The sequence below is a fragment of the Trichogramma pretiosum genome, unplaced genomic scaffold, assembly GCF_000599845.2.
Source record: "Trichogramma pretiosum strain Unisexual culture from Peru unplaced genomic scaffold, Tpre_2.0 scaffold6, whole genome shotgun sequence".
NCBI lineage: Eukaryota > Metazoa > Arthropoda > Insecta > Hymenoptera > Trichogrammatidae > Trichogramma > Trichogramma pretiosum.
This window is the reverse complement of record NW_019641678.1, coordinates 984,547-1,011,218: the sequence shown is the minus strand read 5'-3', so window position 1 is coordinate 1,011,218 and position 26,672 is coordinate 984,547. Positions and strand designations below refer to the sequence as shown.

The 26,672-nt window shown below is 37.8% G+C and overlaps 5 protein-coding genes across 5 annotated transcripts; 3 read left to right on the top strand and 2 right to left on the bottom strand.

The window, feature by feature from the left end:
- The first annotated feature begins 746 nt into the window (after positions 1-746).
- LOC111694079 (ankyrin-3-like) lies at positions 747-3,008 on the top strand. Its single transcript, XM_023460784.1, has 2 exons — positions 747-2,355; positions 2,419-3,008. The coding sequence occupies exons 1-2, from the start codon at positions 942-944 to the stop codon at positions 3,006-3,008; spliced, it is 2,004 nt and encodes a 667-aa protein (XP_023316552.1). The 5' UTR covers positions 747-941.
- Positions 3,009-4,409: 1,401 nt separating this feature from the next.
- Positions 4,410-6,958, top strand: LOC106658250 (histone-lysine N-methyltransferase pr-set7-like). Its single transcript, XM_014380112.2, has 3 exons — positions 4,410-5,588; positions 5,652-5,842; positions 5,916-6,958. The coding sequence occupies exons 1-3, from the start codon at positions 5,040-5,042 to the stop codon at positions 6,124-6,126; spliced, it is 951 nt and encodes a 316-aa protein (XP_014235598.1). The 5' UTR covers positions 4,410-5,039; the 3' UTR covers positions 6,127-6,958.
- A 260-nt stretch (positions 6,959-7,218) lies between these two features.
- Positions 7,219-9,863, top strand: LOC106658254 (N-lysine methyltransferase KMT5A-like). The gene is made up of 6 exons (XM_014380116.2): positions 7,219-7,300; positions 7,382-7,683; positions 7,824-8,842; positions 8,928-9,068; positions 9,141-9,331; positions 9,406-9,863. The coding sequence occupies exons 2-6, from the start codon at positions 7,455-7,457 to the stop codon at positions 9,617-9,619; spliced, it is 1,794 nt and encodes a 597-aa protein (XP_014235602.1). The 5' UTR covers positions 7,219-7,300; positions 7,382-7,454; the 3' UTR covers positions 9,620-9,863.
- LOC111694078 lies at positions 9,766-11,194 on the bottom strand. Its single transcript, XM_023460780.1, has 4 exons — positions 10,988-11,194; positions 10,702-10,882; positions 9,894-10,615; positions 9,766-9,819 (listed from the first exon to the last, which is right to left on the bottom strand). Exons 1-3 carry the CDS (start codon positions 11,057-11,059, stop codon positions 10,035-10,037), a joined length of 834 nt encoding a protein of 277 aa, XP_023316548.1. The 5' UTR covers positions 11,060-11,194; the 3' UTR covers positions 9,766-9,819; positions 9,894-10,034.
- Positions 11,195-17,367: 6,173 nt separating this feature from the next.
- Positions 17,368-19,272, bottom strand: LOC106658234 (zinc finger protein OZF-like). Its single transcript, XM_014380091.2, has 3 exons — positions 19,082-19,272; positions 18,913-19,009; positions 17,368-18,828 (listed from the first exon to the last, which is right to left on the bottom strand). The coding sequence occupies exons 1-3, from the start codon at positions 19,084-19,086 to the stop codon at positions 17,368-17,370; spliced, it is 1,563 nt and encodes a 520-aa protein (XP_014235577.1). The 5' UTR covers positions 19,087-19,272.
- Between the last annotated feature and the right edge of the window lie 7,400 nt (positions 19,273-26,672).

Genomic DNA, 26,672 nt, shown 5'->3' with positions numbered 1-26,672 from the left:
TCTCGCAATTTCTTCAATTTTTCAATTTTCGTGACTACGTTATGATGAACAATATTTTCTGAATTATACTGATTTTCGTATCCATCTCTACCATGGAAACTTTCAGCGGATTTCTCGTCGGCGGGCGTGGACATGTTTACGTAATCACATACAACGCACAGTCACTCAAGTATAATATGTAAAAAAAGGCAAATATTTTTCACTTTTTTCCACGTGAATCGTTCTCCAGGGTCAACACAATCTTCCTGCGATTACTCTCTGATGCACTCACTATGCAACTCACAAGCAATGATACGTATTATACATAGCCTGTAAACATTTGTGCGATCATTACGCGTGTGCTGCGCCGTATTTTGAATGAAGCAACATACGCGAACCACGAAGACACTCGATATAGATAGAATCATCCAAAGCTACGTATAGACTTTTATTTCGAAAGTTAGCAGCTGAACGTGAGCCCCCCACCGTAGCAGAAGCGACCGTGGGAGATTCATAGATACTCGAAGCAGTAAATTGATATACGTTGTAACACTTGTATAACAATTCGAAAACGATGTATCGGTATCTTACCATATGCACAGGTCTGTACAGGTAAAATCGAGCAGCTGATAAGTGTCAAAAGTAGAGTATGGTTTTTCGAATATTTAAATAAAACTGATGTTTTACTTGCCCGGCGTTCGATGGGGAAAAACCCATTGTGTTTGCTATGAGAAGACTTTTGCTGCACAGTAGTCAGTCGCTCTGAATCGTCGCTCTGGAGTGGATGTGTATCATAAAAGTGTGTATGTGCAGACAAAAATTGTAAAAAAAAAAAATAATAATAAATTGATTGATATAATTGATGATCATCGATAAAAATTAATATTACATAAGTCGCATATTTTAGAAGTAGTGAGGCTATTGTAAAGTTTGAGTTAGTGAGTGTTAGCAAACAATACATAATGCCGAAAAGTTCACCGTCAGAAATTAGAGAAAAAAAACGAAATTTGTTTACCAAAACATTCATAGAGCACGACGACTGGCAGTGCGACGACCTAGTGGCATTTATTGTAGTTGAATTTGACGGTGGCGTGGAGGATATCAACTGGATTTTAAAAACAGCTCTAGAGCGGAAAAAATGGCCTTACAAGATCGTCAAATTACTCATGGAAAATGGCACGGAGTTGCAAGTACTCAATGACTTGAATCAAACGGCGATTCATATTGCAGCGAAACATCAAGATTGGTCAACTATGGGCTTTTTACTTGAATATTCCGGGGGCGAAAACATCAGCGATAAACAAGGGTTCTCTTATTTACACGCAGCCTGTATGTCTGGCTGTTATGACACGGTACAGAAATACATTCGTAACGGTGTAGATATCAATTGTGTTTTCAATAAAAATGGGATCGATAAAACCCCTTTGACTTTAGCTCTTGAATTCGATCAAATATATATAGCAAAGTTACTATTAGACAATGGCGCCGATCTGGAATTAGTACATGACTGGGGTAAAGCGCCTTTAGGGTGCCTTAAACGTTTAGATGAACGCGATAACAAAAAGCGACTAGATATACTGAAACTTGTGGGTGATCATTATTTGAAGGGGCTGCTAAAACGTAAAATAGACTCAGGAGTACTCGAAAATCACAGCGACGATGAAGGATTTACGTATTTACACGCAGCTTGCATGTATGGACAAATCAAGATAGTGCAGAAATTCATAGATCAGAAAGACAATCTTGATCTCATTTGGCGACGCCTGAATGGTTCCAATGAATCACCATTGACTCTAGCAACTAAATATAATGAAATTAAAATAGTACAGTTGCTTTTGAAAAATGGTGCTGATCCTAATTTGAAACTCTTGGAAAAAAACCCTTTGCACGTTTTTTTCAATGGTTTTTTCCATTGGGTACTCTTTGAAGTACCAGTAGATTGTTACACTAAACTTCTTGAACTTTTTATTAGTTACAAGTGCGATGTGAATGCAAAAAACCAAGATGGTCGCAGCCCATTGTTTCTTTGCCTAAATAATTTATTGCGTATTCCTTACGAGAGTTGTTGTACAAAAAAAGCCATGAGTACTGCCATCAAAAATCTAGAAATTCTACTGATAAACAATGCTGACATCAATGAAGTATTCAATTCTGGGTACGACGTGGTAAAGGATTTTTTGAAATACGGAGACATATTGATAAGTGATGTAGACGCAATGTGCACATTTTTATCTATTCTCGATCTGCTCAAGAGGAAAGGATATAAAATTAATGGATCAAGCGGCTTGATGGTATTAAAATTTCTGCTTGATGCAGTTAGTCCTGACAACGCTCACAACTACAACAGGGATAAGTTTAAGAACGCAATACTGTTCGGTAAGATTTTATTTGATAAAACTCCAATTTGTTTAAAGTTTAACGAGTTTCTTATTTTTACAGATTCTTCAAATCAAATTCGTTGGTTTCTGGAAAAAGAGCAATACGAATATTCAACTCAATATTACTATAATCGGTATTACTGTGGCTTTCTTTACGAACATTTTGTAATCGTAGAAAAAGGGAAAATGTTTATGACAGAGGAGAGGATGGATATTTTGAAAAGGTGGGAACAATTTTACATCGCCAAACACGAGGAAATTGATGATTCGTGTATGAGTGGATGGTCGATGCATGGATGTATTGCGTCAGAAATCGACAGTATGAAAAAAATGATGATTAAAAACGGTGTGTCTCTACTCGATGTTTGTGTGTCTGCTCCTAAAAAAGGGTATGAATTATTGAAACATTCTGAATTCCGAACAGTTATTAATTCAGATGATTTCAAAGAAAATTGCCGTTATTCATCTGAAACCATTAAAGGATACATAATAAAATGTCTTCTGAGGAAAATATATGAAGACACTGGATTAGAATACATGATGTTGCTTCTGCAGGGTAAACTTCCTTTATTATGCTGCGAAAAAGTAATTAAACACTTGAGCAATGAAGAAATACTATTAATTTGTAAAATGGCCATACATGAAATTTGAGGTTCAGGTATTGCGTTGCATCTTACTAAGAAGCAGATAAAAGTAGGTGTAATCTTTGACTTTCTGTGATAATATTTTTTTCTCATAGCTTATATGAATGAAATATGTATAAATTATTTAGTACAAAATATAACATCAGAATATTTTTTCTTAAAATATTTGCGTGATTTTATTCACCTATTATGTTTATGGCACGCTAACCTAAAAATCGCAACTTTGCCGCTACTTTTAGGCTTTTGTACCATAAAATATTGTATGCAACTGATACGGATATGCTTTTCCAACGAAACTCGTTACAGCCCTCGCCTTCGGCTCGTGCTGTAACCCCTCGTTTCGCTGAAAAAGTATATCCGTACCCGTTGCATAAAGTACTATAATGGTACAGTTTGTTACATTCAATTATTAAGTTTAGAATTGATAAATATAATGAGAGATGTAGATTGATAGATTTAATGATTGTTTAAATTCATATGGGCTAATTTAAAAACTCGGAGTTGTTCAATCTTTAATTTCTCAGTGGATCACTGAAATTCCCCTCGAAAATGTTTATACACACGATTTGTAAAATTTTTGCCAGGTCGAAAACATTACTAATTTTCTACCAAAAGTAAATGAAGTGTTATGGATTCGCATAACACAGCCGCAGCTCGCACGTATGTGTGTGTGTACGCGTTGCACGCGCTGCCCGCCAGTGGCGCCTCGCGCGGTGGCCTCAGGCCCGACGGCATACGCGACAGTCAGACAGGCTCGAGCGAGCGATGAGCAAGGCCGCAAGCGGCAGACGCTCTGAGATAAGGCAGCAAGCTGCGAACCAACCTTTTATTACTTTCACTGTTATTCTTCTACCTTTGTTAATTAAAATTAATCAATCATTAACTTTCAAGTGAGTTTTTTTCATTTCGCCACCTGACACCTGACACTTTGGTTGAACCATAATAGAAGGAAGTAGCGCTGCGCGTGAGTTTTTGTTTGACGATGTAAATGACGTTAGTCTATGCATTTATTTAATTGAAGTTGCCAAACTACAAGTTTGATTGACTATTTTTTACATTTTTTGTAAGTTTTTTTGGACTTTAATTTTCAAATTGAATCCATTGATAGGATGCTTGAGTTTTAATTTTTTTAAGCTTTGAGTAACCCTCGGAGCGAGTGGCTAAACCGCGTACGAGGGAGCCTATTGGGGCGGTGAGGCGAGCAGCACTCCACTCCGAGCTCTCATTGGTTCAAGCAGGGAGCTCAGAAGGGTCAAAACTTGTGCAGTCAGTTGGCAAGTGGCATAGGCGAAAACGCGCGCGAGTCACTGTTTGTATTGTTATTTAATGCTGCGACTCTCCGCATATTCTCACGGGGCAGTGCAGAAGCACATGCTTTACTTACCTTTGAAAAGGGGAGTCTGCAGTGCTCGAGTCTTGGGGAGTTTCGGAGGAGAGGTGAAACAACCGTTTTTTAAACGGCTTACGGGTGGCGCTGAAGTTTGCGTTTTGTGTGTCGGTTAAAAATAAACTCGCGTCGTGTAAACAGCGAGCGTTTAGGCAAGCGATACGAAAGACGCGTTTATCGCGATCCGCGGTGTGTCGAAACTGTGGCGTACGCGTGGGTGACAGATATCATACACTTTTATTCAGTGACTGTACAGTATCGGCTGCTCGAACGCGCACCTATATAGACGCCATGTTTGTTGTGCCCGCTGTGGAATAGACCAAGGAGCTGCGAGACTTGAATTAGAAAGTACAGATAATAGGTGCGTCATTTACCTAGCGTCATCCATTGCTTGTGTGGGTGCGTCGTTCGGGCTGTATACGACGCAAGAGCATCGTAATAACGGTATCGATAAAAGTGAGAGGCCCACCGCCAGATAAGCTGTGCACATCGTGGAACAGACAGACGGATCTCGTGTACCTGTGTCAGGGGAGGGCAGACGAGCGGACATTTTGATTTGGCATTTCGTTCAAATACCAAGAGCGCCGCACGTGCAGTCGGAGTTTTGTTTGAAAATATTAGTGAATTAGAGGCTAATTGCTCCACGCCGAGATGGTGACAGAAATCGCGACGAAACCTCCTCTGCAGGCCAATAGCTCGTTCAACATCATGACGGACACGACTTGTTTCTCGCGAGTCACTGTCAACGTCGTGCCGCGACACAGTATAATCGATCAAGCAGCCAGTGAGACCGGTGACTTGTCATCGTCCAAGCTGTGCGAGCCGAAGCTCGATTACGAAAACTGCACGTCCAAGCTCTTCGAGGAGAACGTCGAGTTTATGGAGAAGTCCACTACGCCCAGCAAAAACGTTCCCTTCATTCGAACGACCAAACGCCGACCCATACAACATGGTAAAGTAGTAAAGAGAACGACGGTGCGCTCCAGCGATAAAGCGAGCGAGGCCAATTCGAACAAAACTTTGGCCTGCCAGATTAATTCAACCCAAAAAAAAAACAAAAAAGATAACAAGTTACAGAAACAGCTAAGCGACTTCTTTCCTGTGCGTAAAAGCACTCGAAAACCGCAAACTGTCCTGCTGGAAGAAAAGCAAAAAGAATTGGTCGACAAAATATTGAACCACTGCCATGATGGTTTAGAGGTATATATATTTTGACTTTGTAATATAATAAACAAGAAGTAACTTATTCTATGTTTTGCACAGATTAAACATTTCAGTGGGAAAGGTAGAGGAATCATAACAACTAAAATATTCATCAAGGGTGAATTTGTAGTTGAGTATGAAGGCGAGCTCATAGATAGTCAAACTGCAAAGTACAGAGAAGCTAATTACTCCAAAGATAAGAATGCGGGTTGCTACATGTATTACTTTAAACACAATAATCAAAAGTATTGGTGAGTTTCTATTTGGTTAATGTTTTTAAATTTTGTAATATTTTTACTAAAAATATTTCTTATTATAATATAGCATCGATTCAACACCAGAGACTGGTAAAATTGGGAGATTGATAAATCATTCAAGGAATGGTAATTTAGTTACAAAAGTTATTGAGGTTATGTCTGTTCCACATCTCATATTTGTGGCGAAAGAAGATATAGCTACAGGCAGTGAATTGAGTTATGATTATGGAGACAGAGATAAAGAAACGATAAAGTGCCACCCATGGCTGGCAATGTAGTTTCCATATCCTCACTAGTTCAAAAATTTTATTCATTGTACATAGCCATCGATCATTTAAATTAGTATAACCAAAATTATCATTGTATGACATCGCCCGCTTATACTTAATTGACTGTTTGAAGTAAAAAATTTTGATTATTGTTTTGAAATTATTATGTTTTTAATAACATAATATATAATGGTACTACTAGTTATACTATCACACACATTTACATTGTAAATTTCATTTATTAGATAAATTGCATATACATAATTGTTAATATCTTTAGGAAAAATTGAACATCCAAAGTGTACAGATTGTTATTAATGAGTTACCCACAAGGATCAAACCTTTAGGGAAACTGTTGTTAATAATTATTTAGATAAAAAATAATGTATTTTGTTAAAATGAATTAAATAACTCAATACTGCAAAAGTTTTATTTTTAAAATATGATTATCCACAAGAGTCTGTAATTTTCAGAACGGTCTGATGTATGAAAATGATGCATGATGTTATACTACTACTTGTATTAGTGATTAATTATAAATATTAAGTACCCTAGTGAAACTGCTTTCAATACCATGAAAAAAGTATAATGACAAAAATCTCTTAGCCTTAGGTAACCTTCTTTTGCCTGAATTGTATCATCTTGATGACCTATTACTTGAAAATATTGAAAAAAATGTATTGCTTTCATTTTTACAACAGAAGTAACGAACATTTTTTTTCTGTTTGTAACAACTTTTCTGAATCTATTATAGTTTCTAAAGTAGCATCACTTTATTCAATTCTGTAAATTTTCATACAAATCTTTATATTAGCATTAAAAATCATGTAAAAAAACAGAACACACTAATTTTTACAATTTCTTAATACTTGTATATCTGACTAAAAATAAACCACTTTATTCAATAATTTAAACTTGAAAAATTAATTTTTTTTTTAAATTGGTTTTGTTTTTTAATATTCAATTTATTTTAGATAAATTTTTATTGGTATTTGTCTTTTTAGAAAACAAGATTTTAGCTTATTAAATAACTATTCAATACTTATTTAAAATTTCGAACGAAGCTTGGAATAATAAAATATTATTATTCCCTAACTCCATAGACTGTAAACAAGAATTCGAAAATCAATCACATAAGTAATTCTCAATTTCGGATTGTGCGCGCAGTTGCTTTTCAAGTTCGGTAAGATTTTATTTTGAATGTGTATTTATAACGTTATGAAAATTTATTGTGCCAGAAGGTGAACGTTTGTTGTGATTTTAGGCTTGCTATTTCCTAAATTGTGTTCAGAGCGGAGAGTGAGTCTAACTTTTTTGTTCAAAATATAAAGTTGAAAATGGCTAGAAAAACAAAGAAGAATCCAAAACTTAATCCAATTGCTCGAGCGGCCGCTCAAGAACATGAACAAGAATCATATGTGCCTGGCACTATGCTCGACGCATATTTATCCGGTTCTGAAGATTCGGAGAATAATGCTACTGGTAATGGCACAGAAATTACCGATGAACTTCCTTCCCTCAATGAACAGGAACTAAAAATTCTAAATCCTGAACCTCAAAAGCCAGGTCTGTATGCTAAAAATGGTGATAATTCTTTTAAAAACTTATTAACTAAAGAATCGACTAGTTAACTAGACGAACATTTAAGTACATGACATGCTTTAATTTTTACATCTAAGACCTGTAACTTGAATGATACCTTTCAGAGGGCGAAAAAGAAAAGACAGACGGTGCAAAACAAAATGATACATCAGATCAAATTTCCAAAGATGAAAATGGCTATGTCGACGATTGTTTGTCAGAAAAACAACCTATTGTATTGGATCAAGCTAATTCAAGAATGCAAACTAAAGCTGGAATTAAAAGAAACAGTCCGATGACTCGCTCCCAAAGAAAGTTAACTGCGGAAAAAGTATCAAAACTCGATCGTGAGAATAAAAAAAAAACTGATAATAGTCCGTCAACTGGTCAAATAATACCTCAAAAATTCGTCGCCGTTAAAGATGAAGATAAAAAAAATATATTAAAATCACAAAATAAAACGAAAAAAGCATCAACTCCTGAAAATAATAATGGTGATGGTTTGTTACCTACTCCACCATTAAAACTTGATAATGTTAACGAAAAAGATACTGTTAATAGTCAATTAAATCGTCAGAGAGCACTTCAAAACGGTTTCGACGTTAACTCTAAAAATCAAATAAATCCATCTAAATTACAAAATAAAATGAAAGAAGCATCAACTCCTGAAAATATTAATGGCAATGGTTTGTTACCTACTCCAAAATCCGAAAGTGTCAAAGGTAAATCAAAACGGACAACCCCTTACAATAATGTTGCAAGAAATACGAGGAGTTCAAAAAAGTTAACAGCTTCAGCGAATGAAAACCATTTGAACAATATCTCATCACCTATTGAAAAAAATATTTTGACTACTGATAAAAATAGTACTGATCTAGAACCTAAAATAATTCCAAAAACTCAAAGTCCGATTGATAAAGTTTCCGTGAAAAAAGAAAAAATCGATGAAAAAGAATTAGGTAAAGAAAAAATTGATGAAAAAGAATTAGGGAAAGAAAACATTAAGAACAAAAGAAAGGAAGAAGCTTTTTTCTCAACTCCGACCATACCAAAAAAGGAAATAAATTCTTCCGATGCACAATTAATTATAGATATGCAAAAGCTCCACGTAAAAGATGATCAAGATAATAAAAGGAGGAGATTGGTGAGAATAAATTCCACCTTGCATGCATTTTCATTTGTAACTTAAATCGATACACTTTAAAACTATTATTTCCTGTAAATTTCAGTCTCACTGTATTGTAATAAATGAAGAAGTTACTGAGGAGGCACCACTCCGCCGGAGTGCTAGAAATAATAGACCATCTCCTGAAGAAATTATGAATGAAATTAGACGTAAGGTTACTGAAAATATAGAAGAGGGATTAGAGGTATGAAGTATGAAAAATTATGAAATTAAGTTAAAAAATGTTATTTCTTTAATAAAAATCGTTACCCTATAGGTGGCTGAGTTTGGTGTCAAAGGAAAAGGAGTGGTGACCACTAAGGACTTTAGCAAGGGAGAATTTGTTGTTGAATATCACGGTGAACTTATTGATAATAACGAAGCTAAAAAGAGAGAAAAAAAATATTCTAAAAATAAACGAATCGGTTGTTACATGTTTTATTTTCAATACAAAAATTCCACATTGTGGTAAGTTTTTTTTACTGTTTTACTGATGTGTACAATAGTGGATACATTGTCATTAATAATACTTTGATCGATAGCGTTGATGCTACGAAGGATACCGGCAGATGCGGGCGACTTCTCAATCATTCACAAAAAAACAAGAATCTCAAGCCCGAAGTGATTGAAATCAGAGGAAAACCTCACATTATCCTGTATGCCTGTAAGGACATTCCAGCCGGCACTGAACTTTTATACGATTACGGAGACAGATCTAAAGAATCTTTAGCACACTTTGCGTGGCTCCTGGAATGAATATTTAACTTTTTGACTCAATCGACGAATTTATTGTACATACACGTCAATGCACTGAAGCAACATAACTCCAAATAATTTTAGCATATTTTTTTACTGTGATTTTGACTTATTTAGATATGCTTTTAGTTAAGAACTTTAAGAACATGTCATAGTATCTTGATAGGTCGTTGTGTAATTTCGTTCCTCGACCGGATGAACTAAATAGTAACAAAAAATTAAATTAAATCGTGCTTCAACGACGCATTAAATATTTGATTAAACTAAAATTTACCCAATCGTAATTTTTCAAACGAAGGAAAGACATATTTCCAATTCAGCAGATCCAAAGCTTTCTCGTAGCGTATATCGTTCCCCTCGATCCAGTCGAATATCTTCAGCAGGAGATTGAACATTTTTGGATTCGGTTTGATGTTCACCGTAGCCAGAGCCCGATAGAACTCCACCGAGTCGACGACCTTACGTTTGTCCTGACAATAATTGAATTTATGAGCGACGTGAAGGAGAATCGCAAACACATCGCGTGCCCGCATACTTTATCGACGCAGTTGTAGTGATCCATCAGCTCTAAAAAAATCAAATCGGAGTCGCGTTTTTTGATTATGAGGCGCAGACTGTTGACGTGCGCCAAGGCATTTTTCACGTCGGTCAAGTCTCTCTGCACCGGCGCCCCGTGAAAGACCTCGTAAATGTTATTGGAGCTGCTCTGGGCGACGATCCGATCGAAGATGTCTTCGCTTCCGCCATCGGCGAGTAATTTAAGACGATCATCGCCAGTTTTCCGATCCGCCTCGCACTCGCATTCGCCGGACTGATATTGAAAGAGGCGTTGAATTCTGCTGCTGCGAGGATCCAGTCGCAGAGATCGGCCGAAAGTTTGACAGCGATCGAACGGACTCTCGTAGCGTCGCGTCAACTGATAGCCGGGCTGCTTTTCCGCTTCGTAATTCGCGTCGTGCTCGTACTCTCCGTGAATGGTATTGTCGACGTTGTTGGCTGGGGGGAAAAAAATAAATAAAACGAATGAATTAAAAATGATTAAAATTATTTTCCGATCTTGTAATGAAAAACGACGTATTTACGATCTCTGGCTCGATATCCAAAATCCGAGTCGACGAGGTGGCTGGGAAGATTGGCGAATTTCGGACGGCTTTTACCGACGGACCATTCCTTATCGCTGTTTTTCAGCACCAAAATACTGCGGATCTGAGTCATGCGCGCTTGAAACTCGCTGAGACTTTCCGGCTGCAGGCACTCCCTAACCTGTGCTAGATCGCAGTGCACACATAACAACGAGTAAGCGAAATAATTAAAAATCAAAATTGTTAATGTGAATTTATAGAAATGTGAAATTTAGTGGGCTCATACGCTTTTAGTCGTGATTTTGGGTTGTCTCGGGGGTCGTTGGCAGTCGCTGAATCGATCGCTTACTATTTCCATGATTTCCGATGCTTGGTGTGACAGATCTCATTCGCGTAAATATTTTTTTTTAATCAAATTACCCGATGAGGTACAGAATGAATTTTTCTTTACCTTGATATTCTTAATTTCGGAGTTTCTATCACCCTTTTTTAATTGAATAACGTGCTTACATTGGGATTAATTAAACGAAAAATTCAAGTGTTTGTCTTCAATATTATTTGTTATTATTATTGTTTTTTTGTTATTATACTTTTAATAAGAATATTTTTGTTTTCAACGCTTTATCTCAACCGAGTATTTAATATAAATACTATTTACATTCAAACGAGATGTGAATTATTTTTGACAACACTTTTACAAATTATTTAATTCTAAATTTATATTTATCGTTCCACGCATCGTCATAATTAATTACACGAAAGAAAACAAAAATCAATTTCAAGGAGAATCGTATCGTTATCATTGCACAGGCGTACAAAAATAACTGTATACGTGTTCGCGTTAGGTGGGCGTCGATAGCTGCCAATTCCCGATCCAAGTCGTATTGGAGCTGTCCAATTATTTCGCGCGAGCGAAGCCGCGATCGTCGTGAGAAATAATTCCGCGGATCGTGATCGATTGGCGCGTTGCGCGGCTATACATCAAATTGCCGCGCGCGACTGCCAATGGGTAATTTACGTTGAAAAGACGATGAAAAAAAAAATAAACAAAAATGTTCTAAGGCGATGGAACTCGATTTTTCGATAGAACTACATACAATCATTTTATAAATCACACATATCGTGGTACATGTAGAATTGTTAAAGGCTATTACGAAGACATGCCGCAGCTTTATCTCATCGCGGCGATTCTCCGAAGTTGGCCGTTGATATATACTTATAAAGCGAAGGTGGAATCGGCAAATTAATACATAAAAGAAGGTGCTTGTCGGCTGACGCTGTACGTACAGCTATATAACGCGTGTATATAAAAGCGCGTACTACCGCTTCTGAGTAAAGGAGCTCTAAATACTGGATTGTCAACGCGAGATCCAGTTTATTAGCGATCGACGCGCGTTCGAGTCGCCGCGCAAATGACAAACGTGCTCGGCCGTCGTGTGGCGTGCCTCGTGGTGCGCGCCTCCGTTTACAGGCACAATCTGTCCTTAAATAGCCGGCACAAATTGCACACCGATCGTGTCGTAATAAATGTCTTTTCATCTCCGGCCCAAAGTGAGCTGTGCTCGTAGCTAAGATGTAAGTTGCTGCTGCTGCTGCTATGCGTCGTGCGGCGCGCTAATGAGTGTAACCGACGTCGTCGCGCGCGGTGACGTTAAACTTGCTTTCGATGATATGTTTGTATTACGACGAGGATCGGTAACGTGTAATACACACGTCGTTATTTTATTTAAATAATGTAAGCAACGAGCACGTCTTTCAAATTCTACTGTAATTTCCTCGCTGCATACGATTACGTTTTTATACAAAAAGCAACGATTCCCGATAGATAGATATCGTGTTTTTGCGCACGTTTATTCGCGAATTTAGTTAACGAGAGTCGATAATTTACTCGCGTCTCGACACTCACTTTTCCAAGCATTTATAAATCGCTACGATCACACGTGATCGAGTCGATCTCGTGCGCGCCGCGTAGTTTTTCCCATAGCTATAAGCCAGCGGGTTTATTATCTCTACGTGTGTCTACACAACAGCTCGCGAATAAGGCCAATATTCGATTCCCGCATTATTTTTATACTGGCCGAGTTTTTGTTCTTTGCTGTTCGCAGCATTTTATGAACTCGAGTGATAATAGCACACACGAGCGGGGGGCTTTTTTGCGCTCTCCGTACGACGCGAAGGTAAACAACGATTTATGGCAAAGTGACGTGTTACACTTGGGAGAGAAAGAAAATAAAGCTGCACAGGGAGGCAACTGCGAAAGTGGAGAAGACGAGTATGATTTTTGATTAACCTCGAGAGCGATGCTGCAACGCAATTACCGATTTCATCCGAGAACAAAAAAACGATGAAAGAGAAAGACGATCTTATCACGTGCACTGGCTTGAAGATGACGATCGTCGTCCCACAGGCCTATATTTATATACGACCTGCATTCGTACGGCGTATAAAAAGTGCAACAATGAAACTCGTATTTGGACAATTTTACACGATGTATACTCCGTCAAGTTGCGTAAGACCAGCTCCGGGATATAAGTTACACTTATGCACAATAAAACAACGCACGTACATTACATCGATCGCTGATCGAGCTAAAGCGGAGAAGATGCTGTACGAGCTCGACGACGATGATCGCATACGCTCCGACGTTACATTATATCCATTTTCGACCGACTTTCGCGGTCTGCAGCCTGTGTACCTGTATAACAAACTTGTTCACGTGCATGTACGTCATAACGTTTTACATGAAAAGCAAGATGTATATATACTGGCATTACACGCGTATTATACCGATCGTCAAACTGGTATACAACGTAACGTATATAACAGCGAGTCGAGTCCGAATTATACCATCGTGCGTCGATATTTCGCAACTCGCGTTTACGAAAAAAAAATCGGCAAGGATGCGAGATCGCATCCTCCGGGCGCTCGCGCACTGCGGTCGACCTTGGCCCGCGCGTGCAATTGTAATCGGAACAAGTTCGCGGCTCTCGAAGCATCGCGGGACCAAAAATAACGATAATACGTGCATTAAACGATATACTTGGTCGATTCGGCACGTCTTTCTCTTTGTCTCTCTCTCTCTCTCAGACAAGGCAGTTGCACGTATCAATGTTGGAGCTTAAGCGTTCAGTTGCAGTCCGCGCGCAGCGAGCGCGAGACACTTGGCTGCGCAATTATAAGCTCGCTCGCGCGCGTGAGCAAAAACCTTTAGGGGGATAATTTAAAATTAATACTTGGTTTTCTCAGCGAGCTGACAGTATAACTGGCTATTATACGGCTTATATACCTTGTATGATTTTGTACTGCAGACTATGTATACCTATGTATACTAGACTATGTATATTACTATGTATACTAGACTATGTATACCTATGTACGCGAATATTGCGATGCCGCGCTTATTATAAAAGCTGCGGCGCATAATTCGCATAAATCACTTGACGCGCGTACTACGAGCGCGCGCGCGGCCCGTACGGCAAAAATTAAAAAATTGAATGAAAAAAAAAAAAATACTCGTTGGCAACTTTTTCCATTCTCGATGGATAGGAACATTTACGCGTGTACACGTTTCAAAATTAATAAGCGCGAGCATCGGTAAAATAACAATTTGCCAAAGCTGCCGCTGCTGCTGCCGCTGCGTTTGCGGATCATTGCGTATATAATTCCATAGGATATATAATTATCGTATTTTTCGACCATTTTCGGGATAGTTTAATTAAAGCTGCCTCGTGGCTTATTTTACGAGATACATAAGCGGCCATTAAATTCGCGAGCAAAGGGAAAGGAGAGCCGCTCGACGAATAGATATAAATCATCGCCGCGGCGCTGCGATATCCACGCGTATACGATCTATACGCACATATAATACAGCTCTCTTGTGCATGCGTGCATGTATAAGCCTGGTCCCGCGCGAGCTGCCTGGCTCAACTATATACCTCGAGTGGGAGCCCAACTGCGGCAGCAGCAGCATCGCACTCGGATAAAGAGAAACGATTAGGCAATAAAGATGCGCGGAAAAAGATATACGCGTGCATTTACAGTGCCCTGTTATGTCTGTCTCTATGTGCATGTGTATGTGTACAAAGGTACAGCGCGCATAATATGCGATTCGCTGCGCAGCGCAGGGCTAAATTAACGGAGGATGTCGAGTGATACGCGCAGTCGTAGTGGTAGCAGAGACGCGGCGGCATACATCGTCCCGTAGCGAGACGTGGAAATGCGCTTTTCAACAGTGCTGCTGGACGTACGTTACACGCTCAACGACCCGTGTATGTACCGAGTCCAGAGCTCGCAGCCGAGCGCACAGAGAAAGAGATGCCCTCCACCTATATATCAGATACACGCACGGAGACGGACGGACGCGCGCATAAGTTAGTGCCTCTCGTCGAGCAATTATTCTTCAACCTGTGCACGAATTTCGCGTTATAACGAGCTGCTCCCGACGCTGCGCGTTGCATATTACACGCGCGCAGCTAGAGTCTTAACAGGCCGCGTTTATACGCGCTTAGCGCGGCTTTTATTAGCTCATCAGACTGCGAATTTTAAGTTGGACTTGACGCTCGCGTATCTATATACTTTATATTACATGCGTCTTGCGACCTGCACTCGACTGCCGCTGCCGTATCCCCGATCTGATATTACTGTATATACTGTACGATTGTGCAGATTGAGCTTAGTTAGCGCGGCTTTATAAGTAGCTCGCGGTCGAGGTTTAATTAGCCTTACTTATGTGAGCGTTGAGTGCTCTGGCCCATCTATTCTCCTTGTACTAATACGCATAAATACGTCGCGCGATTGATCGATCTTGTCAATGGTAGACCCGCGATTGATGCACGTAAAGCTCATAATGTACTTCGCTGCTGCTGCTGCTGTGCGGACAAAAACAATCCGCTGCTGCCCTCGTGTTTACGAACTCGGCGTACTTGTAATATACGTAAGAGACTTGGAGCAGGTCGATCGAGTAGGTATATTACAGTGCACCGGCTGTGCTACGAGTCGGAGAAGCGATTCGTCTTGCGGTCACGATTTACACTCCTCCGCGCGTGATCTGTAGCTCTTTATGTATGGCTTACAGCTACATACTGCATGTATTTGTGTGCAGCTAATGGCGATAGTAGTAGTTATAAATGCCGATCGCGTAGCCGCTCTAATGCCAATATATATTATGTATCGTTTAATAGGTACTACTACCCGAGCTACCGGAGCTCTCGTGCCCCAGCTACCGTTCGGCAGCGCGACTGACTGGACTTACTCAAATTGACACACGCGTACGAGCTCGAGCAACCTGTATCGATACGCGCAGGATTTTTATTTATCCTTTAATTGCTTTCGCGAGTAGACTCGTGCACGCGCCGGGGCCTCCAAAGCTACGTCTACGCGTGAGCGAGCTTTAGAGTCATTTTTTAAAACACGTGCAGCAGTCGCGTATGTACAGCTCGTCGTGCATGTATGCACGCGCGTATGTACGCATTAACATAAACGATCGTTCGAGATCGGTCTCTATGTATATAAAATCAACGTACACGGCCGTTTCGATGTACAAAGAGAGCCTGATACACGCAGCGTCTGGTACGCACGTGTTGCGCAAGTTGCAGCTACGATACACCTTAATGTGTAGGTGCAGTGCTCGCGCAGCTAATAGCTCCACATACACACGCGCGAGCGATTATAGCGCAGTAGCAGTATACGGATAATAGACGTTGGGCTCCGCGCGCGTGGCGAATCGCGCGCCGATTATTATTATGTATTAGGTACACACACGGAGCCGCGGCGATCGGCTGAATCGCGAGCGATGTGGTGGCCGTCGATTGTTGGAAACAAATAACGCCTATTAAAGGCCCCGGCCGATCGCCGAGCGGCTAATGTGCCTGCAAAACTTGCCGATCATATTTTCGTGCACCGACCGATCGCTAGCAATTAATCTACGTGCATTTAGCTATGCAACGGCAGCGGCAGATCGCCGTCGTGCTCGTGCGACCGCGAGAGGATGCACTGCAGCATCTTGTACGTCCTATACAAAACGTCCTGTATTGTGTACATATGAGCAATTCTGTAACGAATCCTCGGAATTCGAGGCCAAATTTGCGACTTAAATTGACGCTTGAAGCGTGTAACGAAACGATAATTGTTCATCAATGTCTCAGAAACGTATTTGACAATGTCGAAATGGTCACAGACTCTTTTCTATCGATCTCTCTTTAACATTAATACAATTAAAGAGTATTCCACTACGATGCGAAAAAAGAATTTATATGGTTCATAATTTTTGGTGAATATCGATCCATTTAATATGCAAAATCAAATTCGAGGTTTTCACTTGACAACCGTCAATTTAACTGTAAAGTGTTATAAAAAAAACACCAATTGAGGAATTGGGGATGTAGACCAGGAGTTGAAAAATCAAAAATATTCAAAATATATTTTAAAGTTAGGTGTGTTATTTATTATATATAATTTATAAAATATAAAATATAAATATATTTTATAAATATATTTTATATTTATAAAATATGGGACTTTTCACAATCAACATAAAACTGATAACAGTTGAAAATACTGCCAAGTTTTTTCACAAAATTATGTAGAATATTTAAGTCAACATTTTTCAAATACTATGATAATTATGTAAATATAAATATATTGCCTCTAATTGTTTAGGGAATAATCTCATTTTTTAACAGATCTGCTAATAGAATGTTTCTCTAGTTTGTGTCTATTGAGGTTACCGTTATTGCTAAATGCTTTGTCACAAATCTTACATGGGAATGGTTTTACGTGTTTTCTTTTAATGTGATTTTCAAGTTTTTTTTTCTCTTCAAATCTTATGAAGCAAATGTCACATTCAAACGGTTTTTCCAGATCATGTACTAATTTCATGTGAGCTGTTAGCTTACCCCGGAAGTAAAATGACTTGTGACACATATTGCATTCAAAAGATTTTTGACCATGAACTGTATGTTTGTGTTCATAGAGGCCTTGCTGATATGAAAATTTAGCGTTACACTTGTCACAATTAAAGGTTTTACCCTTTTTATGTACTCCATTCATGTGAGTGACAAGGTAATTCTTGCGTCCGTATGACTTATGACAAATCTTACACTCGAAAGGTTTACTGCGAATATGTACTCCAACAATGTGAAGTTTGATGGAATTTTTGTGGGCAAACGTTTTCTTACAAATATCACACTCAAAGGGTTTGCTGCGTTTATGCACTGCATTTACATGAATTCTCACACTACATTTTCTTGCAAATGATTTGTCACAGAAGTCACATTTGAAGGGTTTGTATAGATCATGTACTGCTTTTATGTGCCTTATAAGTTGACCTTTGTATCCAAAGCTTTTGGAACATTCATTACACTTGAAGGGTCTGCTACGATCATGTACTGCGCTCACGTGACGTTGGAGGTGTTGTTTTAGTCCAAATGATTTGTGACAAATATCACATTTAAACGGTTTGAGGTGATTATGTACTGTATTCTTATGAATTGTAAGGGTATTCTGGCGGGCGAATGACTTGCGACAAATTTCACATTCGTAGGATTTACTACAAGTGTGTACTTCATTTATGTGAGATATAATATTACGTCTACTTCTAAATATTTTGGAACAATTGTCACATTCATACTGCATAATTCTTCCACGTGTAGTCTTTGTACGCTTCTTCCGACTTGCTCTTGCTGTGTATGTTTCTTGACACGATTCTAATTCATACGATCTTTTTTCTTTACAATGTTGAAGTTGCTCACAATTAGTTAGTTTGAAGCGAGAGCTCACATGGAAGTGACAGTTATTGTCATAATTAAATCCTTTTTTTATCAAAATTATGAGACGTTTTCCATTCAAGTTGATTGGATTTTTATTTCCTTTTCTCCTGATAGATTGAAAGCTTGAATGCTCTGATTTGATGGTTGACGATAAAGATTTCGGATCAGGTTTCACATCGTGACACTCAAAATCAATAAGTATATTTTCATTAGTGTCATCTGTCTGATCTACGTTTTCTTTTTTTACTGTTGGTTGAATATTTTTATACTCAGATTTGCAGATTGTTGTCGATAGACACTTTGGTTCTGGCTTAACCTCTTTGCACTCAAAGTCTATAAACACATTTTCATCTACGTTGTCCTATAAAATTGTTAAAATTGTTAAAATTGTGTTACAATTTTTGATAGTGAAGAAACAGAACATAGTTTAAATCATTGAACTCACCGATGATTTATGAAATGGCAATGTTTCAGATTCCACCAAATTGGAAACATATTCGTCAGCTGCATTCGTTAAGGTATCCATTGGCTCTTGTTTAACCCTGAAGAATAATCGAGTTTCATTAGAAATTGTTCAATATATTATGGCATAATGACACAAACAAAAATCATACCTCATCGTGTCTTCTACGCTATCCTTCACGTCCTTGACTTTATGTATTAATACTTTAATTTTTTCACTGTGCACTCTAAGAGATATTTGAAGTTTTAGGCCTCGAGTAGACAATACTATACTTCGATTTAAAATGCAGACTCGTACTATATTATTATACTCACAGACTAATAAGCCCACCTGTTGTATAGGTTAGAAATGTGATGCTGCAACTGCTATGGTTCCTATGCAAAACTTTTCTCCTCTATTTAGTTACAAGTGTCAACCAGCGTTTAAAGATAGTTGCACACGTGTGTCGCTTTTTACTCTGTAGGTATTTACACCGGCTAATCGAACGTATAGCTTATATATATAGTATAACCGTAAACACGTGGTTCGTAGTTTCTCGACGTCTGCGTTATGTTATATAAGTAGGCTGCGTGCAGTGTGTCTCTCACTATACAGTATCACGAGTCACGATTCACGTCACGGCGTCACAGCGGCGGCCTCTATGTTTTCGACCCGAGTGACCTGCGCAGAAACGAGTTATCGACTGCGCTGCATCTACACACCCACGCGTCAAATTTGACTTACCGCAGAATCAGAAATAATAAACATTGTTTCTACATATAACTAGATTATATCACAATACAATTGTTAGTAGAAAATTCCGCGCACATCGCATGTATGTGTTATATTATTTATGTACTGAGTTGATGTGGATGAGATAATTCTTACTTTTGAATTTTTCCAAAATTATCACATGCATGTTTAACGCCTATATGTACTTTATCATTTTTTAATATTTTTCCACGAGTACTATACGGGTGATTGATACTAATTGGTTTTGCATCGATTTGAGTTTAGAAACTAATTTTTTTATTGAATGATTTTCTGCGTGTATTGCATGGATTGGTGATACCAGTGTGAACCTCGTCAATGTGTTTTTTAAGATTGCCCTTTGTTGTGCATTTCTTTCCACAAATATCACATGTATGTGTGACACCTTTTGTGTATCGCATCGATGTGAGTTTGGAGACTGCTTTTTTGTGTAAATATTTTGCCACATACATCACATGGATAAGGCATAGCACGATGCACCGTATCAATATGGGATTGGAGATTACCCTTTCTTGTGGATTTCTTTCCACATATATTACACGCATATGTCCTACCATTGTGAATCGTATCTATGTGGGTTTTGAGACTGCTTGTTTGAGTAAATGACTTTTTGCATTTATTGCATTCATAGGCGATACTAGCATGCACCCCATCAATGTGTTTTTTGAGATTACCTTTCGTTGTGGATTCCTTTCCACAAATATTACATGCATATGCGTTACCATGATGAATAGTATTCATGTGGAGTTTTAGAGAGCAAATTTGTGCAAATGTTTTGCCACATATATCACATAAATGAGTGAGTTTATTGTGCACTGACTCGATGTGGACTTTGAGTGAACATTTGTTTGATAATTTTTTTTCGCAAATATCACATATAGTGATATTTTAAGCATTGTACCGATGTTTGCTTTGGGATTGTATTCGTTGATCTTCTTTCTGGTCAATCTTCTACTTTTATTTTGTTCGATAATTTCACAATCAAGATTCAAATTCAATAAATCAGCAACATAAATGTCTTTCTTCAATTCAAGATTGGGCTTCACGCTTTTAAATTCAAAAACTATGTATCTATTTTATTATTAAATTCACTTTCTTGATTTTCATTCACTTTAATTAAATACGAGTTATGCATAATTACATTATGATTTATATATGGGCTAAGCCATAGTTAGTGTGATGGTCAAAAACAATTTTTTTCTCAAATTATGTAATTTTAAAGAGTACATTGAAAAGTGAAAATCTTGAAAGTTTCAGCTCTCTAGGTCCAACCGTATTGGATTTTCAGGGTCTTAAAGTTGAATTTTCTTTTTCTGCTGATATTTTGTTTGCAATTCTGATTTTCTGGGGTTAATATAAAAAAATTGTTGAATCATGGTTTTTAATGTAAAATTTGATGTAGAATTCAAATTTGTACTTAAAAATCATATCAAGAAGTGGAGTCCCCATAAAAATGATATTTTCATGTCCTAATCATATTACTGTACTAAAAAAAATGTGTTTGTATCCTTCGATTAGACCCATACTGTAATATGTTCATTGATACATCAAATTACAATTTCTGATAAATTTTGGTTAATGGCAGACAAACAGAATTCATTATTGAGCTTAATATAAATCAAAAATCAAGGAAAATGAGAGAAAAACCATGTTTCTTGACTCATATTAAGCTCAATAATGAATTCTGTTTGTCTGCCCATAACCAAAATTTATCAGAAATTGTAATTTGATGTATCGATGAACATATTACAATATTGGCCATATCGCTGGATACGAACATGTTTATTTTTGCACAGTGACATGATTAATGCATGAAAATATCATTTTTATGGGGACTCCAATTCTTAATATGATTTTTAAGTACAAATTTGAATTCTACATCAAATTTTACATTAAAAACCATGATTCAACAATTTTTTCATATTAACCCCAGAAAATCAGAATTACAAGCAAAATATCAGCAGAAAAAGAAAATTCAACTTTAAGACCCTGAAAATCCAATACGGTTGGACCTAGAGAGCTGAAACTTTCAGGATTTTCACTTTTCAATGTACTCTTTAAAAGTCCATAATTTGAGAAAAAAAATTTTTTTGACCATCACGCTAACTATGGCTTAGCTCATATATTTATAATTATCAACACTTCCTAAATTTTCTCGCGGAAATAGTAAAAGTTGAAAGTTTTTAGGATCGGGCTACTTGTCAATCAATTTGAAATCGTTTCCAATAAGCGACACATTATTAGGTTCTTGTTTCACAATGGAATATCTCCAATAAGATCAAGTATTATTTTATAATATTTTTATAATTTCATCGTCATTTATTGATAATTATCTCACAGCGCAGTTAAATAAACCACTGAATTCTATTCTATCTTTCTCACTTGGAATTTCATTAACTAAACTTTCTGAGGTAATTTTACCCATCACACTAACTATAGATATGCGGACAGACTGGCGAAGGTTGCTATGCTATGCTTGCTAAATTTTGAAAACCCGACGTATCTATATGCGAATAGCATCAAATCCACGCACAGTCCCCCGTCTATAAGCCATGGCAAACGCAGCAAAATACCGAGCCAGGGCCTAGGCAACACATGGAGAGGTCATGCATGTAACGCACAACGTAAACAATGGAATGAGCACAACTCTATACTTTTTGCCAGTGTTTTATGTAGTTTAATAATATGTACAAATAAAATTAAGAAACTTCGTAGTTACCAATGTAAAAAAATCAAAACTAAGTCATTATAATTATGTGTATAAAGAAATGAAATTATGTATCTCACGTCTAATAATTCGTAAAAACTCTTTTATTAATGATTTAATATTACGGGAAAATGAGAAACTAAAAAATTGTACTACGATGCGTACAAGAATAAGCGAGTTTCATAAAAATTATCACGTCATAACAAATTTTACTACCGTACTTCATCATATGGTAAAAATTACGTCTATACGCGGTTAAATTTGTTATAACAGTGTAATTTTTTCCAAGGTACTTTTCTCAGTGTAATACGTAAATAAAATTATTTTTTACTTGTCAACCATAAAAAAAAGTAAAAATTCTATGAAATAATAGATAAGAGCCACATATTCGTCCTATTCTTTATAAACTTTTTTACAACATTTCTGATCGCTGGAAATTAGAAAAAAGCCAATGACGATAAATTTCGACAGAAAGTAATATTAAATGTTGAGCAAATAGAAGTTCATAAACATCTTTTTCAAGAGTACAAATGTACATAATAAAAATTTTTACCGAGAAAAATGGATTAAAGGTGATAAAATTGCCTTTTTAGATGTTTAGCCAAAAATGAATGGGGCAGTGCTAGCCAAAATGAGAAATAAAATCGTTGATTTTGAGCTTAAAAATTGGGATGAAGATATGCGAAACTGGGATTTTTATAGTATTATGGAAAATGACCAAGAATTAACATCTCGGGACGATTATGCAGAGTACATGGGCCGAGACAGCGTATATAGCCAAAGTTTGGAAATTAGTATTTTCGGAGAAACTGTTGTCAATTTGGTCATCATACATAGAATAAAAACTGATCGATCCATAGACACTAGTCTAATATATATAAGAGCCATTGCGATTATAGATCGAATTGAACCCTCTTAATTTCATTTGTTTGATTGATTGTTTGATGATGATGATATATGAGCATCGGGTGTTTCTTCATCTCTGTCTCTAATCCTCCAAAATTATAAGCGTTAATGTTTTACAGTTGTTAGTTGTCTGTGCCGTTTTCCACCAGTATCAGTATAATAATATATAAAATATAATTATTCAACGCAACGCAATGAGTTTCACGGATTATGTGATTTTAGACAGTTACTTCCAGTAAATGTTAAGGGCTTATATACACCTTAAACTTAAAATTTTTTTTATTGAAATTTTGAGTAGGATTTTTCCTCCTCTTTCCATTGCATCGTTCAAAACTCCAAAATGTTGATGCTGTACTGAGATACAGCTATTTCCGTGAGCCTTTTCCCTATGCTACAAGTGTTAAGTTTTTTCTTCTTTTGCGTTTTCTGGAATGTCGTGTTTTTGGTCACCTATCGTAATATTCAGAGGGTACCAATTGAGCTTTCTGCACCAGGTACACTTCTTCAGAACGTGAATGGTTAAGGCCACTACCACGGGTGAGACGATCGAACTCATAGGTCACTCTCAAACAGTAATATTACGACGACTTAAATTTCGTCAAAAACGAAAAATGAAGAAAAAAGTGTGCTTAACTGTTAATGAACGATCAAAAAATTGATCGTAAATTAAAGAGTAACAGTAAACTTTAATCAATGCTGACGAGTTATGGAAGTTACGATCGACGCACGAAAAAGGTTCCGCGCGCGCGAGTGGCTGAATCTCAATGGACAAGCCCATATACCATGTACTTGATGTATACGTAGAGCTTTTTATCGGAAGTATCGACCAAGAGCATGCAAATGTTGCCCTCACGACTGTTGTGCTGTTGCAGCGTGCCATTAGGAAGAACATTAGGAATCAGCTGCGCTATCGGCCACACGGAGCGTCGATGATCGAGCGCACGTGCAGCCACTTTGCCGGGCACAAGCCAGCTCGCGCGGAAAACCTTGTACATAATACAGGCATATCATATGCAATCATGACAAATCGTGGTTGTACCGCGGCAATAAGTATACTTTGGTGCATTTCAGATACGTTTACAGACGTACCTCGCGATCGCTACTGCCTCGCGTTTTATACACGTCTTACGAGCGCCAGCGCAGCTATACGTATAGTCGTGTATCTCGAGTACAAAGAGAGATTTGTGCTGCAAGGGTGTGCGTATATAAAATACCTACACATATGGGCGAATCAAAAGTGAAACGACGCATTGTTCGGCCGTCGAAACGTAATATCAAACGTGCGTAATGCTACACATGCCTATGTGTATAATATAATAATAATCGGCCGTGTACGGCGCTCGGCAATCCCCCTCGAGTGACGAACTATGAGTGCACTACCGCGAGTCTATACAAACGTAAGCTGCATGTGCATATGAATGTGCATGGCGATAGAGGTGCACATGAATTTCACGTACAGGCTCGAGCTGTGACGACGACGACGATGATGAGATAAGACGCGTTACGACGGATCGGATCGCGCACGCAGGTGCACGTTATTATTTTGTCTCCTCGAGCTAACTCATAGCATATAAATGTATGCGCTGCGTACCCGATACCGATCCTTTCGTCTTTTGTTTTGCGAGCTATTCGAATCTCGCTGGTTTTTAATCGTTCCGATGTATTGAAGGCGAATCGCTGTGCCGGTCCCGCTACGATCCCTGTAATATAGCCGCCCACTAAACTGCTATATGCGTTACATACGTAAACCCGCGACTATCGGCTCGAAAATTGCTATTGTTGCGTCAACTGTGCGCACTTGTGACGAATTGCGCGCGTATGCACATTGCTAAGCGTTCCTCTCTCTCTCTTTCGATGAAAGCTCGAGCGACGAGCGATCGTGTGTGCCGATCTTGGCTTGGAGCGATTATGATACAAAAAACAAATATAAATCGGTGCCACTGGTGATCTTACGATAGCTTGCGCGAAAGCTTGAGATGAATAATAAGCCTGCAGAAATGTGAAAAATAAAGTTCTTACATACTTAGAAGTAGACCTTCCCACCTCCGGGTCACAGGTACTGCCCAAAAATATTTCGCGATCTCGTGATATTTAATAATGAAACATCATAAGGCCAGTTTGTTCCATTCATCGTTATTCTTCAGAGGGTAACAACTTTTTTTTCTAAAATCTCGGTGACCTCTCAAAAAGCAATACAACGACTTCTTTCAAAGAACAACGTAATTTTAATAATTGAGATATTCCCGTGGTATAAATATTCAATATTTTATGACTATATTTTTGGATATAACTAGACACATTAAAAATGTAACGCTGTTATCAAAATTTTTATGTAGTCATTTTTAACTATAGCATGTGTAACTCTTAACAAACTGAAAAAATAATAACAAATGTTGTTTCGAGCGCGACACAAAAGGTTGAACGTTTTATATTGTAACTTCAGTAAATAATTCAAAAAACCCTATACAAAGTTACGTGGTTGAAAACGTCTTCAAAAGACAAAGAAATTGGTTACTTATTCGTCTTAATAGCAGCAAAGTTTGAAGTTTTATCAATGTTTTTAAAACAGTCAAAAATTAGCCTAAATTTGTCGAACCGATTGAATTATCAGTTTCGGGTCATCAAAAATACATTCAATATTTTTAACATAATTGTAACAGAAAATGACCAAAAACAAGATAATAAATCAAAATATTTGAAATTATCATTTTGGGTCTTAAGGCAATAATGTCGAGTATTTCTTGAAGGGTTCACTTTTACCTAAAAACCATTAGAATTTTGCACTTTGGACTGTCTCCTGCTGTAGAGTTGAGTCCAAAAGCCGCAAAACATGTGTAGAGTACGTAAAGCACACACATTCACACGTGTTTATTTCGCGCCGCTTGGCCGGCACCTATAAATTATAAACACCATGTAAAAAAATGTATATAATAAACAGGTTTTTGCAGATATTCTCGTATATCTGTATACATACCGCACATTAATAAGAAAGTCAGGTGCGATAAGTAAACAATCGCAGCCATTCATTTGCCTATCCAGCACAGTTAATACCCATATCGCTATGTAAATAAACACAATAATAGCGATAAATATTACACCGATATTACGTATATGGCTGTAAACGGACGATCAGTTATACATGTAGCGCGGCTATTTGAGCGCAAAATCGCGCATGCGGCAATAGTCGAAATGGTCATTACACGCGATGATAAATATTCGCGTCGAAGCGGGTGTTACTGCCTGAATAAAATGGCCATTAAGAATTATATACGATGGTACTTTATGGTATACACACGTTCTAAGAGAGCCAAGCGAGATTTTAAGATATTTACTAGAGTCACGCGTTTCTTACCGACCAGCTCGTGCGCCTCCATCATTT